The sequence below is a fragment of the Crinia signifera genome, chromosome 9, assembly GCF_055691185.1.
Source record: "Crinia signifera chromosome 9, ASM5569118v1, whole genome shotgun sequence".
Classification (NCBI taxonomy): domain Eukaryota; kingdom Metazoa; phylum Chordata; class Amphibia; order Anura; family Myobatrachidae; genus Crinia; species Crinia signifera.
In genome coordinates this window covers 22,289,220-22,302,627 of record NC_139225.1, presented here as the reverse complement: position 1 = coordinate 22,302,627, position 13,408 = coordinate 22,289,220, and the positions used below count along the sequence as shown (strand labels likewise).

At 47.3% G+C, this 13,408-nt stretch overlaps 1 protein-coding gene across 3 annotated transcripts in view; it reads right to left on the bottom strand.

Moving 5' to 3' along the window:
• Positions 1-13,408, bottom strand: part of GARNL3 (GTPase activating Rap/RanGAP domain like 3) — a 203,782-nt gene that overhangs the window by 149,214 nt on the left and 41,160 nt on the right. The window contains exon 1 of one of the 3 annotated variants that reach the window (XM_083158542.1): positions 6,388-6,734. The exons of the other annotated variants lie outside the window; for them this stretch is intronic. Within the exon in view, the coding sequence (XP_083014668.1) occupies positions 6,388-6,500 (113 nt within the window). The 5' untranslated portion in view covers positions 6,501-6,734. Of the gene's footprint in view, positions 1-6,387; positions 6,735-13,408 lie in introns of those variants that run through there. 3 annotated transcript variants of the gene reach the window in all.

The following is a 13,408-nucleotide window of genomic DNA, read 5'->3' as shown; positions in this document are numbered from 1 at the left end:
CAACCCTGAAATATAATAGTGACAGACACAATCTCTGCATATAAATATAGTAGTGCCACAGACACAATCTCTGCATATAAATATAGTAGTGACACAGACACAATCTCTGCATATAAATATAAAAGTGACACAGACACAATGGGTGAGATTTAATAGGATGAGAGTTTCAGAAAGTGAGAGATTTGGTGAGAAATCTCCAGTTTTTTTTAAAGCGGCAATCATTTACACTTCAAAATCAAACTGGTTTTGCAGTGTAAATGATTGCCGCTTTAAAAAAACTGGAGATTTCTTACCAAATCTCTCACTTTCTAAATCTCTCATCCTATTAAATCTCACCCAATCTCTCCATATAAATATAATAGTGACACAGACACAATCTCTGCATATAAATATAGTAGTGCCACAGACACAATCTCTGCATATAAATATAGTAGTGACACAGACACAATCATCTCTGCATATAAATATAGTAGTGACACAGACACAATCTCTGCATATAAATATAATAGTGACAGGGACACAATCTCTGCATATAAATATAATAGTGATACAGACACAGTCTCTGCATAGAAATATAATAGTGACTTATACACAATCACTGTATATAAATATAACAGTGACAGAGACAAAACCTCTTCATATAAATATAATAGTGACACAGACACAATCTCTGCATATAAATATAGTAGTGCCACAGACACAATCTCTGCATATAAATATAGTAGTGACAGATACAATCTCTGCATATAAATATAATAGTGATACAGACACAGTCTCTGCATAGAAATATAATAGTGACTTATACACAATCACTGTATATAAATATAACAGTGACACAGACGCAATCTCTGCATATAAATATAGTAGTGACACAGACACAATCACCTCTGCATATAAATATAGTAGTGACACAGACACAATCTCTGCATATAAATATAATAGTGACAGGGACACAATCTCTGCATATAAATATAATAGTGACAGGGACACAATCTCTGCATATAAATATAATAGTGATACAGACACAGTCTCTGCATAGAAATATAATAGTGATACAGACACAGTCTCTGCATAGAAATATAATAGTGACTTATACACAATCACTGTATATAAATATAACAGTGACAGAGACAAAACCTCTTCATATAAATATAATAGTGACACAGACACAATCTCTGCATATAAATATAATAGTGACTTAGACACGATCGTTATTGATATAAACACAGTCTCTGCATATACTGTAAATATAATAGTGACATGGACACAATCTCTGCATATAAATATAATAGTGACTTAGACACGATCGTTATTGATATAAACACAGTCTCTGCATATACTGTAAATATAATAGTGACACAGACACAATCTCTGCATATAAATATAATAGTGACACAGACACAATCTCTGCATATAAATATAGTAGTGACACAGACACAATCTCTGCATATAAATATAATAGTGACACAGACACAATCTCTGCATATACTGTAAATATAATAGTGACACGGACACAATCTCTGCATATAAATATAATAGTGACATAGATTTGATCTCTGCATATAAATATAATAGTGACACAGACACAATCTCTGCATATAAATATAATAGTGACACAGACACAATCTCTGCATATAAATATAATAGTGACATATATTTGATCTCTGCTTATAAATATAATAGTGACACAGACACAATCTTAAATTTGGGTGGGCTGTGTTCAAACTGATATCAAATTTGCAGTGTAAAAATAAAGCAGCCAGTATTTACCCTGCATAGAAACAATATAACTCACCCAAATCTAACTCTCTGCACATGTTACATCTGCCCGACCTGCAGTACAGCATGGTTTTGCCCATTAAAGAAGGAGTTTGCTTTTGAAAACCAACCTGAATCACCCCCAATAGCCCAGGACGGATGTGCACCATTAGTAAAAACCACTGAATGCAACATGGAAAAATGATTTGTATATGGAATATTCATTTAAAATATTTTTTTGGATAATTAATCACATGGAATTATTAACCAATAGGATTCATTTCCATTCAGAACTCAGGCACCTCCCACCAAACCACCCAGAAGGATTCATTTGTCTTGCTATATGTCCGTGCTGGGAGTAAGTAGGTAATTTAGGTTCTAGTCGTTTGTTTACCCCAGTTCCTTGTTACATGAATCCACGTAAAGAGAAGTGATTAATTTATTACTAATAATTTATTATATTTGCATTTTTTTGGTTGTTGCATATGTTAGTGCATTTTTTTCGCCTGACTTGAATATTACAAGAGTTTTAATAGTAATTCAGAGAATGTAGGACGGACACTGAGCTGCTTGTATTGGCTGTTGCGGCCCTCCAGGAACATGGCGTTCAGACACTCGCTGTCTCAGGACAGTCGGTACTAATATCAATGACACTGGTTTGTCCCTGCTAATGAAAGGCTATCAACAGGGCTGCCACCAGGAATTTTGGGGCCCGGGAATTATTTCTAGTCCGGGCCCCTGCACCGCAATGCCCATTAGCACAGGCCCCGCCCCTCTCCTCCACCTTTACTTACTGCCCGGCTCCCCCATCTCCCACTTCCGCTGTGTTGCCTGCGCTGCTCATTGGGTGAATGAAGCCCTGCTCCCAGACATCAGATTCAGGACGCTGGTGGCCACTTAATATGCGGCACCAGGTGGTGAGCCAATCAGCTTGCGTACCGGTAGCCCACCTGGTGCCACATATTAATTGGCTGCCAGCGTCCTGATGCGAAGAAGCCTGCGCTCCGGTAGCAGGGATTTGAGCAGGCAGCACAGCTCAGCGGAGGGAGGTGTGGTGGGCAAAATGAGTAACCCGGGTCCTTCACTCTCTCTCAGAGAGGCCGGCGTCGGGACAGCTGTACTAACAGCACCCCCCTAATGGTGGCCCTGGCTATCAAGATCACAGGATAGCTAAACTGAAAGAAAAAAAACACTAAGATTAAACAAGGGCTGCATAGGCAGGAGTGCATTTAAGAGCCTGTGAATCTTGTGATTGGTTAATAAAGTTTTGTTGCTAGGTAGATTACCCATGAGTCTTAGGTACTTTTGTTTGGTAAATTAGCCAATGAGGTAGCTAAGGGGCGGTAGTTTTGTCAGGGGTATATAAGGGGAGTCATATGATGCTACTACCTCTTTGAGCCCTGGAAACCCACCCTACCTTTTCCTTGCTCTCTCATTTGCTACCTGGCCTGTTGGCTATCACCTGGTTTTTTAAAATGCTTTATTTAAAATTGTCATGAACACGCTCTCGACCAGCGGTCATGTTGCGGTACAGGTGGTCGCTGTGCAATATTGCCCCCCTTTGCCAGGACAGCTGGTGAGTCCTGCCTCCGCCAGAGGTAGCGTTGAGCACTTCCTGGAAGTGTACTCGCCATGCCATAAAAGGGACGGTGAGATCGTCACAGCGCGGTCTACACTTTTTGATAGATGGGGCGTTCATCTCCCATGTTTTAAGTTGGGGCGTTCTAGTCGCCGCCATTACTAACACCCATTGACCGGAGCTGGTCTCCATTCGCTTTCCTAGCCACCCCTTTACAAATAGGGTCATACCAGTTAATTAAATATCCATGACCTTTTAACTTCTGCAGTTGTTGTCTGTCTTTATTTGTAGTGATAAGATCGTGTCCGTGGGATTTATTCCTATGGGTAATATAGAGTTAAGTTGTGTTAAAGGTCAATCGCTACAATTCAATAGGCGCCTTATACTAATATATAGGATTACTAGTTCCCAGCCCGTCAAAATGACGGAACACCATAACAGTAATATCAGCACCAATGGCTTTGTGCATCCAAATGGAGTAACACTTGACTTGCTCCTTTGGGCGGCATCTAGTGGCCTCAGGTGTGCAAAACACTGGAATTCCCCCCTTGGAGGTGAGGAGGGGGGGGGGGGGGGGGGGGACAAGAATGCTCAGAGAGATTCAATTGTGGGATATAATAGATATTACTTATCCTTCTGCAGTTCCCCAACATAGAGGGCCTTATTCTGGTTCACTCTTAGTCAAATTCCTTCTCAATGGACAAAACCATTCTGCAGGTGGGGCAGATGTAACATGTGCATAGAGAATTAGATTTGGGTGAGTTATTTTGTTTCTGTGCAGGGAAAATACTGACTGTTTTATTTTTACACTGCAATATAGATCTCACTTTGAAGAAAAACCCCACCCAAATCTAACTCTCTTTGCACATGTTACATCTGCCCCCCTGCAGTGCACATGGTTTTGTCCGTTTGAGAAGGAATTTGCCTCGTGAACCAGAATAAGGCCCACAGGTAGAAATAACTCTGTGTGGCTGACATAAAGGACTTGGCGAGGAGCACAGAAGTACGGCCGTAAGCAAAAAAGCCATCAATCACAATCACCTGAAATGTTCAGCTCCACAAGCAAAAGTTTCTGAATGGGATGGAGCGCAAATAGCTGGGGCCAGTGTCCGCTCCCCGCCGCCACATGTGGTGACCTACATTCCCAGTTCATCCTCAGCACTGAAGGGGTTAATAATAAATGAGACCGTGCAGGGATCCTGGGAGCCGCCATCGCGTCTCAGGCGTTTTCCAGTCTGCGCGACGCTGGTGCAATTTGTTTGATGCGCCCGTTCCCATCCAGATCCATAACACCACGCTGCACTCCTCCCCGTCATGAAAAGAGGTGATGTTGCCCATAGCAACCAATCTGTTTATCATTACTAATTTGCATGCTCAAAAATGATAGACAGAATCTGATTGGTTGCTATGGTAACCATTTTTTTGAACTGATTGCAGGACACTTTTTCTTTTTTTTTTTGCCAATGGACAAAACCATGCTGCACTGCAGGCGGGGCAGATGTAACATGTGCAGAGAGTTAGATTTGGGGATGTTATTTTTTTTCTGTGCAGGGTAAATACTGGCTGCTTTATTCTTACACTGCAAGTTAGATTTCAGTCTGAACACACCTCACCCAAATCTAATGCTCTCTGCACCCGTTACATCTGCCCCACCTGCAGTGCAGCATGTTTTTTTTCTGGCAGCTGGGAACAGATATCTTTTCTTCAATTGTCTTAGAATTCCTTCTTCTTGTTTTATATAGATTAAATGCCCTAGCAGCTGATGAAAGACTTTGGATACTCCAGGTAGGCGCCCTGCAGTCTGTACAGCCAAATGGAGCCTCCTCACTTCGCGGTGCTGGTGTAGAGGCCGCTGAAGGGGCAGAACTGATGCGCTACTGGCTACAATGTGGCGTTTCATGCACCCTGCAAACCAGAAGTGAGGCAAAGGCGGCAGGAGACGTGTATCCACAGAGCCTCTGCACTAGGCGCACCCCACCGCTCGCCCATACCTATTTACGGCACTGAAGAGAACTTGCAATTGGGCCGACACTCAATCGACATGTGACCACTGCTTGCCATTGCCTGCTGACCAAACCGACCGCACCCCATGCGAGAGAGCTGCCCGCGCCTCCTGCTACAGATTCCAGGGGCACTACCCCCCCCCCCCCCCAATTATCCACTAAGACATAGATTCTCTAAGCTTCAAAAGTGATCAAATGGAGAGTGATAATCAGCCAGCCAATCAGCTCCTACCTGCCATGTCACAGACTGTGTTTGAAAAAATGTCAGACAGGAGCTGATTGGCTGGCTGTTTATCACTCTTCATTTTATCACTTCTGAAGCTTAGAGAATCTGGCCCATTAGCGGTAATGGTCTGGTACCGTGGCGCTAAGATCAAAGTATTAAGGCTTCCAGGTGGGCGGGTGCCTGTCCATTAATAAGAAAGTCATGGCGAGTTTTTGGCTATACATAACATGCGCTGCACTCTACATTAATACAAGGCCTGGCGGTGATGCCCAGCAGGGTGGGTGGGGGGGGGGCCTCCAGAATTAAATGGATTCACGCAAAAAAATAAATAAACTGAAGGCACTCTGAGAGCAATTAATGGGATTAACCAAAGTAGGGGGCTCCTGGGAGTTAGCCGGCGTGACACACACACACACACACACACACGCCTATATTTTCCCTCTTTGGTTAATGTGTGCTTTATCTGGGGATGCTGGCTCAGTGTGGTCCTGCTGCCTCTCCTCATTCTGCGGTGGGAAACTGAGCTTCAGCTAGGAGCAGCCCCCCCCCCCCCTACACACAGACACACTCCCCCTTTACTGTATGTAATGTATCACTAGAAACGCCAACATCCATGAAGACTTTACAGGCGGCGCTGGTGGCTCCTGGCGTTACCAGCCTTTCACCTAGTGCCCTCCGGCCAGCTCGCATACACAGAGGACCGAGCCCCCCCCCCCCCTCCTCCTTGGCATCATCGCCGCATAACGTCTGCACTGGTCGCTACAGGCGATTAAACTTTCCATGGCAGAAACCAGCAACGCGGACCCGCTGCAGCACCTTACCTCATGCTGTCATAGGTCTTCTCCCATCTTACCGTCTCCACCACAAATAGCAAGAAGGCAGAGGAGGACGAGACGACGGCAGGCCACTTTAGATGGGAAATCGGCACATGCATTGGGCACTAGCTCCTGTTCGGGTTAATTCAGTGGGAATTCAGAGAGCGGGAGAGAGGGGGAGAGGGAGAGAGAGAGGGGGAGAGGGAGAGAGAGAGGGGAATGGGGATAAACATGTTCCAGTCAGGCTCCTGCTATATTGCAGCTTGATCACTGCAGCACCAGATCAGGGAAGAGGGGAGGGAGGCTCTACCAGGGCTGCGAGGAGCGACAGCTGGCACCCATCCAGGGTTCCCAAAAATATTTTTTTAAAATAAGGAACACAGCTCTCCACAAACCCTAAAGCAAAGGGGGGGGGGGGGGTTGTTTCACAGATTGTCTTGTTCAGCCGCCGGGGGAAAGCCGGGTGCTTGAGGAGGGGGGGAAGAGGAGGATGCATCGAAAGAAGACATTATCTGAGTGCATGGAATCGCTGTCCCCTCTGTCACCTGTGCAGTTCCTGGGGACAGTCAGCACTGCGACCGACAGCATACGGTCACCAGGATTGCTGATATTGGGGCTCATTTATCAATCAATATTACCATTTACCGACTTCCAGAATGTGATGCATTCCAGAGACTGGCCCCAGCTGTAACCTATGTACTTAGCCAGAGAAGGATTTTTCCCAGAACCCTCCCGGCAATGGTCAAAGTCAGGGCCAAAATGCTTTTAGAATGCCGACCATATAGACCTGTACAGGGCACTACACCCAGCATGCAGAAGTTGGACTTCAACACAGAATAAAAACAAATTCCAAGAATGTAGGAAATCAGACTGAAAGAAGTGGTACTGTGCGATTGTCCACACAGACAGAATAAGAGCTGATACAGAGAATTGCACATTGCACCCAGAACTAAATAAGTGGTACTGTGCATTTGTCCACACAGGCAGAATAAAGCTGTGTACACACAGGGGCGATAGGGGCTGAAATCGCTGGAAATATGGTCGCTGGCGACCATATTGCCAGTGATGGGAGTGTGCCCCGGCGATAAATCCCGTTTTCAGCCCCGTTCTAATCGCTGGTCGCAGGAGCTTGCTCCTGCGACCAGCTGATTACCTCTGCGGCACCGCTGGCAGAGGTTCCCTTTCATCAGCGACCATCTCTGGTCGCTGATGAAAAGGAGAAACTGAGCAATATATCCCCGCCGTGTGTACGGGGCTTTAGACCCAGATACAAAGAATTGCACATTGCACCCAGAACAAATGAAGTGGCACTGTGCAATTGTACACAGACAGAATAAGACCAGATGCAGAGAATTGCACATTGCATCCCGGTCAACAAAAGTGGTACTGGTCAATTGTCGACACATACTGTACATAATAAGACGAGATGCAGAGAATTGCACATTGCATACAGAACTAAAGAAGTGGTACTTTTTAATTGTCCATACATACAGAATAAGACCGGATACAGAGAATTGCACATTGCATCCAGAACGAATTAAGTGGTATTGTGCAATTGTCCACACATACAGAATAAGGGCAGATACAGAGAATTGCATCCAGAAGGAAAGAAGTGGTACTGTGCTATTGCAAACACATACAGAATAAGTCAGTATACAGAGAATTGCACCCTGAACAAAAGAAGTGGTACTGTGCAATTGTCCACACAGACAGAATAAGACAGATACTGAGAATTGCACATTGCACCCAGAACGAAATAAGTGGTACTGTGCATTTGTCCACACAGGCAGAATAAGACCCGGATACAGAGAATTAAGGTGGGTATACACGGATAGATTTGGCAAAAGATCTGGGCGTTCCCGATCGATCGAAAAGACCAATCGTTCAAATCGTTCCGTGTTTAGGAACGATATGGCCAGCGATGCGCGCACCCGCCAGTCTTTAGTAGAGGTCGCTGATCTTTCCTGCATGCAGAAAGATCAGCGACCAATCGTTAACGATGTGTACCAATCGTTTCATGTGTATGCACGATGAACGATTTGGTAAGGCTGATTGACTGGCTCCCTCTCCCTCCAAAATCGTTAAAGATCAATCTTTCATGTGTAATCGTTTGCTCAATCGTTCATCATTTGTCACCAAATCGTTTGTGCAGGAGGTTCAGAGGAAATCGTTAATGAGATTGAATCGTTGGACACATCTATCCGTGTATACCCACCATTACAAATTCCACCCAGAACGAAAGAAGTGGCACCGTGTAATTGTCTACACAGACAGAATAAGCCCAGATGCAGAGAATCACACATTGCACACAGAACGAATGAAGTGGTACTGTGCAATTGTCCACACAGGCAGAATAAGCCCAGATGCAGAGAATCGCACACTGCACACAGAACGAATGAAGTAGTACTGTGCAATTGTCCACACATACAGAATAAGACTGGCTACAGACAATTGCACGTTGCACCCAGAACAAAAGAAGTGGTACTGTGCAGTTATCGATCTATCTATCTATATATACACACACAAAACAAGAATTATACCCCTTTCAGACATACGGCAAAATCCCGGGATTTTTCACGTGCACAATCCCAGGACTAGCTTTTGTCTGAAAGGCTCTACCCGGGATTTTAGTCCTCTAAAATCCCGGGTCCTGCGCACCTGCGGGATGCAGTTAAAATCCCGGCGGTCGGGATCCCGGCGCCTTGTCGGGATTTTGACGGTCGGGATTCCGGCGTCGGCTTTTTGAACGCCGGAATTTCATACTGAATCCGCACCTGCAATGGACCCGGGATTTTTAAAAACCCGGGTTTGAACCAGGTCTAAAATCCCGGGTAGTAAGTCTGAATGGGGTATTACACAGAGCATTTAGAACAAAAGAAGTGGTACTGTACACACACACACATATGAACGACAGATTCTAAGACTTACACATAGCACAAGCTTGTCCCATGATGTCTTTAATGCACACAGAACCAGATCCCCTGTATTAGAGGTTATACGGTAGAGCTCTCCTCATGAGCAGATACTGAGACACATATAGCACAAGGTTGTCCCATGATGTCTTTAATGCACACAGAACCAGATCCCCTGTATTAGAGGTTATACGGTAGAGCTCTCCTCATGAGCAGATACTGAGAACTGCATCTATAATAATATAATGAGGATCCGTGGTATGTGCACAGGGTTGCAGAGACTAAAGGGTACATTTCCTAAAGCTTCTAAAAATGAATAGAGGTGATGTTGCCCATAGCAACCAATAAGATCCTGTCTATCATTTCTCTATTGCATCCTAGAAAATGACAGACAGAATCTGATTTCCACATAACCAAGTAATAATAATGTTTTTTCTTCTTAACCACAGACATACATACACATATGAACACACACACACACACGGGCGTTCCCATGGGCGAGCCCAGTACCCCTGCCCGCCGCCCCACTGTGAGTGAACCAGAATCGGCCCACAAATGTGCTTTGCAAAACAAGCTGACTGACCATCTTGGTTTGTAAAGGAAAATACCATGTGCACTGCAGGTGGGGTAGATGTAACAGGTGCAAAGAGAGTTACATTTGGGGGAGTGTTTTTGTTTCTGTGCAGAGTACATACTGTCTGCTTTATTTTTACACTGCAATATAGATATCACCCCCACCCCACCCAAATCTAACTCTCTCTGCACATGTTACATCTGCCCCGCCTGCAGTGCACATGGTTTTCCCCATTAGCAAACAAAATAATGCTTTGCAAACCAACTCGAATAACCCCTTTGATGCAGTAGGGCAGCGGTTCACAAACTCTGTGCCGTGGCGCCCTAGCGTGCCTCAGGACACTTGCAGAGGTGACTTGGATTGTGGTAGGGTGATCAGCAGGGGACGTGGTAGGGTGATCAGCAGGGGACGTGGTAGGGTGATCAGCAGGGGACGTGGTAGGGTGATCAGCAGGGGACGTGGTAGGGTGATCAGCAGGGGACGTGGGAGGGTGATCAGCAGGGGACGTGGTAGGGTGATCAGCAGGGGATGTGGTAGGAGATCAGCAGGGGATTTGGTAGGGTGATCTGCAGGTTATGAGATAGGAGATCAGCAGGGGACGTGGTAGGGTGATCAGCAGGGGATGTGGTAGGAGATCTGCAGGGGATGTTGTAAGAGATCAGCAAGGAAAGCTGTAGGCATGGGTCTTCAAACTGTGGCCCTCCAGATGTTGTGGAACTACATGTCCCAGCATGCCCTGACAGTTTTGGCATGCTCTTATAGGAAAAAATGTGGCAATGCATGTTGGAACATGTAGTTTCACAACATCTGGTGGGCCACAGTTTGAAGACTCATGCTGTAGAGTAATCAGCATGGGATGTGGTACATTAATCAGCAGGGGACGTAGTAGGAGATCAGCAGGGGACGTAGTAGAGTAATCAGCAGGGGATGTGGTAGGGTGATCAGCAGGGGATGTGGTAGGGTGATCAGCAGGGGATGTGGTAGGGTGATCAGCAGGGGATGTGGTAGGGTGATCTGCAGGGGATGTGGTAGGGTGATCTGCAGGGGATGTGGTAGGGTGATCGGCAGGGGACGTGGTAGGGTGATCTGCAGGGGACGTGGTAGGGTGATCTGCACAGGACGTGGTAGGGTGATCTGCACGGGACGTGGTAGGGTGATCTGCACGGGACGTGGTAGGGTGATCTGCAGGGGATGTGGTAGGGTGATCTGCAGGGGATGTGGTAGGGTGATCTGCAGGGGACGTGGTAGGGTGATCTGCAGGGGACGTGGTAGGAGATCAGCGGAGGATGTGGTAGGGCAATCTGCAGGGGAAGTGGCAGGAGATCAGCAGTGGATGTGGTAGGAGATCAGCAAGGGAAGCAGTAGAGTAATCAGCAGGGGATGTGGTACAGTAATCAGCAGGGGACGTGGTAGGAGATCAGCAGGGGAAGCGGTAGAATAATCAGCAGGGGATGTGGTAGGGTGATCAGCAGGGGATGTGGTACAGTAATCAGCAGGGATGTGGAAGGAGATCAGCAGGGGATGTGGTACAGTGATCAGCAGGGGACGTGGTAGGATGATCAGCAGGGTACATGGCAGGTTGATCAGCAGGGTACATGGTAGGTTGATCAGCAGGGTACATGGTAGGTTGATCAGCAGGGGATGTGGTAGGAGATCAGTAGGGGAAGCGGTAGAATAATCAGCAGGGGATGTGGTACAGTAATCAGCAGGGGATGTGGAAGGAGATCAGCAGCTGATGTGGTACAGTGATCAGCAGGGGATGTGGTACAGTGATCAGCAGGGGACCTGGTAGGAATGTCAGCAGGGGACATGGTAGGTTGATCAGCAGGGGAGATGGTAGGAGATCAGCAAGGGATGTGGTAGGGAGTTCAGGAAGGAGTTCAGAAGGGTCTGCAGTAGAGAGCTCAGGAGGGGGCGGGGTAGGAGGGGGTGCAGTAAGGAGTATAGCAGGTGGTACAGTAAGAGATCAGCAGGGGACACAGAAGGGAGTTCAGGAGGGTCTGCAGTAAGGTGTTTAAGAAGTGCTACAGTAGATCAGCAGGGGATACGGTAGGGAGTTTAGGAGGGGGTGCAGTAGGGAGTTCTGGAGGGGAAGGGTAGGTGATCATCAGGGGACACAGTATTGAGTTCAGGAGGGGATGCAGTAGGAGATCAGCAGGGGACACACTGCACAGTAGGGAGTTCCAGAGGAGATGCAGTAGGGAGTTCAGGAGGGGAGGGGTAGGAGGGAGTGCAGTAGGAAGTTTAGCAGGTGATACAGTAGGAGATCAGCAGAGGACACAGTAGGAGATCAGCAGGGGATGCAGTAGGAGATGAGCAGGGGATGCCGTAGGGAGTTCAGGAGGGGATGCATTCGGAGGTAAGCAGGGGACACACTGCACAGTAGAGTGTTCCGGAGGGGATGCAGTAGGGAGTTCGGGAGGAGAGGGGTAGAAGGGGGTGCAGTAGGGATTTTAGGAGGTGGTACAGTATGAGATCAGCAGGGGATGCAGTAGGGAGTTCAGGAGAGGCGGGGGGGGGGGGGTAGGTGAGGTGGTACAGTAGGAGATCAGCAGGGGACGCACAGAGAGTTCCGGAGGCGATGCAGTAGGGAGTTTGGGAGGAGAGGGGTGCAGTAGAGAGAGTTTAGGAGGTGGTACAGTATGAGATCAGCAGGGGATGCAGTAGGGAGTTCAGGAGGGGGGGGGGGTAGGTGAGGTGGTACAGTGGGAGATCAGCAGGGGACGCACAGAGAGTTCCAGAGGGGATGCAGTAGGGAGTTCGGGAGGAGAGGGGTGCAGTAGAGAGTTTAGGAGGTGGTACAGTATGAGATCAGCAGGGGATACAGTAGGGAGTTCAGGAGGGGGGGTAGGAGGTGGTACAGTATGAGATCAGCAGGGGATGCAGTAGGGAGTTCAGGAGGGGGATAGGAGGTGGTACAGTATGAAATCAGCAGGGGATGCAGTAGGGAGTTCAGGAGGGGGATAGGAGGTGGTACAGTATGAGATCAGCAGGGGATGCAGTAGGGAGTTCAGGAGGGGGGTAGGAGGTGGTACAGTAGGAGATCAGCAGGGGATGCAGTAGGGAGTTCAGGAGGGGGGATAGGAGGTGGTACAGTAGGAGATCAGCAGGGGATGCAGTAGGGAGTTCAGGAGGGGGGGGTGGGAGAGGTGGTACAGTAGGAGATCAGCAGGGGATGCAGTAGGAAGTTCGGGAGGAGAGGGGTGCAGTAGAGAGTTTAGTAGGTGGTACAGTATGAGATCAGCAGGGGATACAGTAGGGAGTTCAGGAGGGGGGGGGGTAGGAGGTGGTACAGTATGAAATCAGCAGGGGATGCAGTAGGGAGTTCAGGAGGGGGGGGTGGGAGAGGTGGTACAGTAGGAGATCAGCAGGGGATGCAGTAGGAAGTTCGGGAGGAGAGGGGTGCAGTAGAGAGTTTAGTAGGTGGTACAGTATGAGATCAGCAGGGGATACAGTAGGGAGTTCAGGAGGGGGGGGTAGGAGGTGGTACAGTATGAAATCAGCAGGGGATGCAGTAGGGAGTTCAGGAGGGGGATAGGAG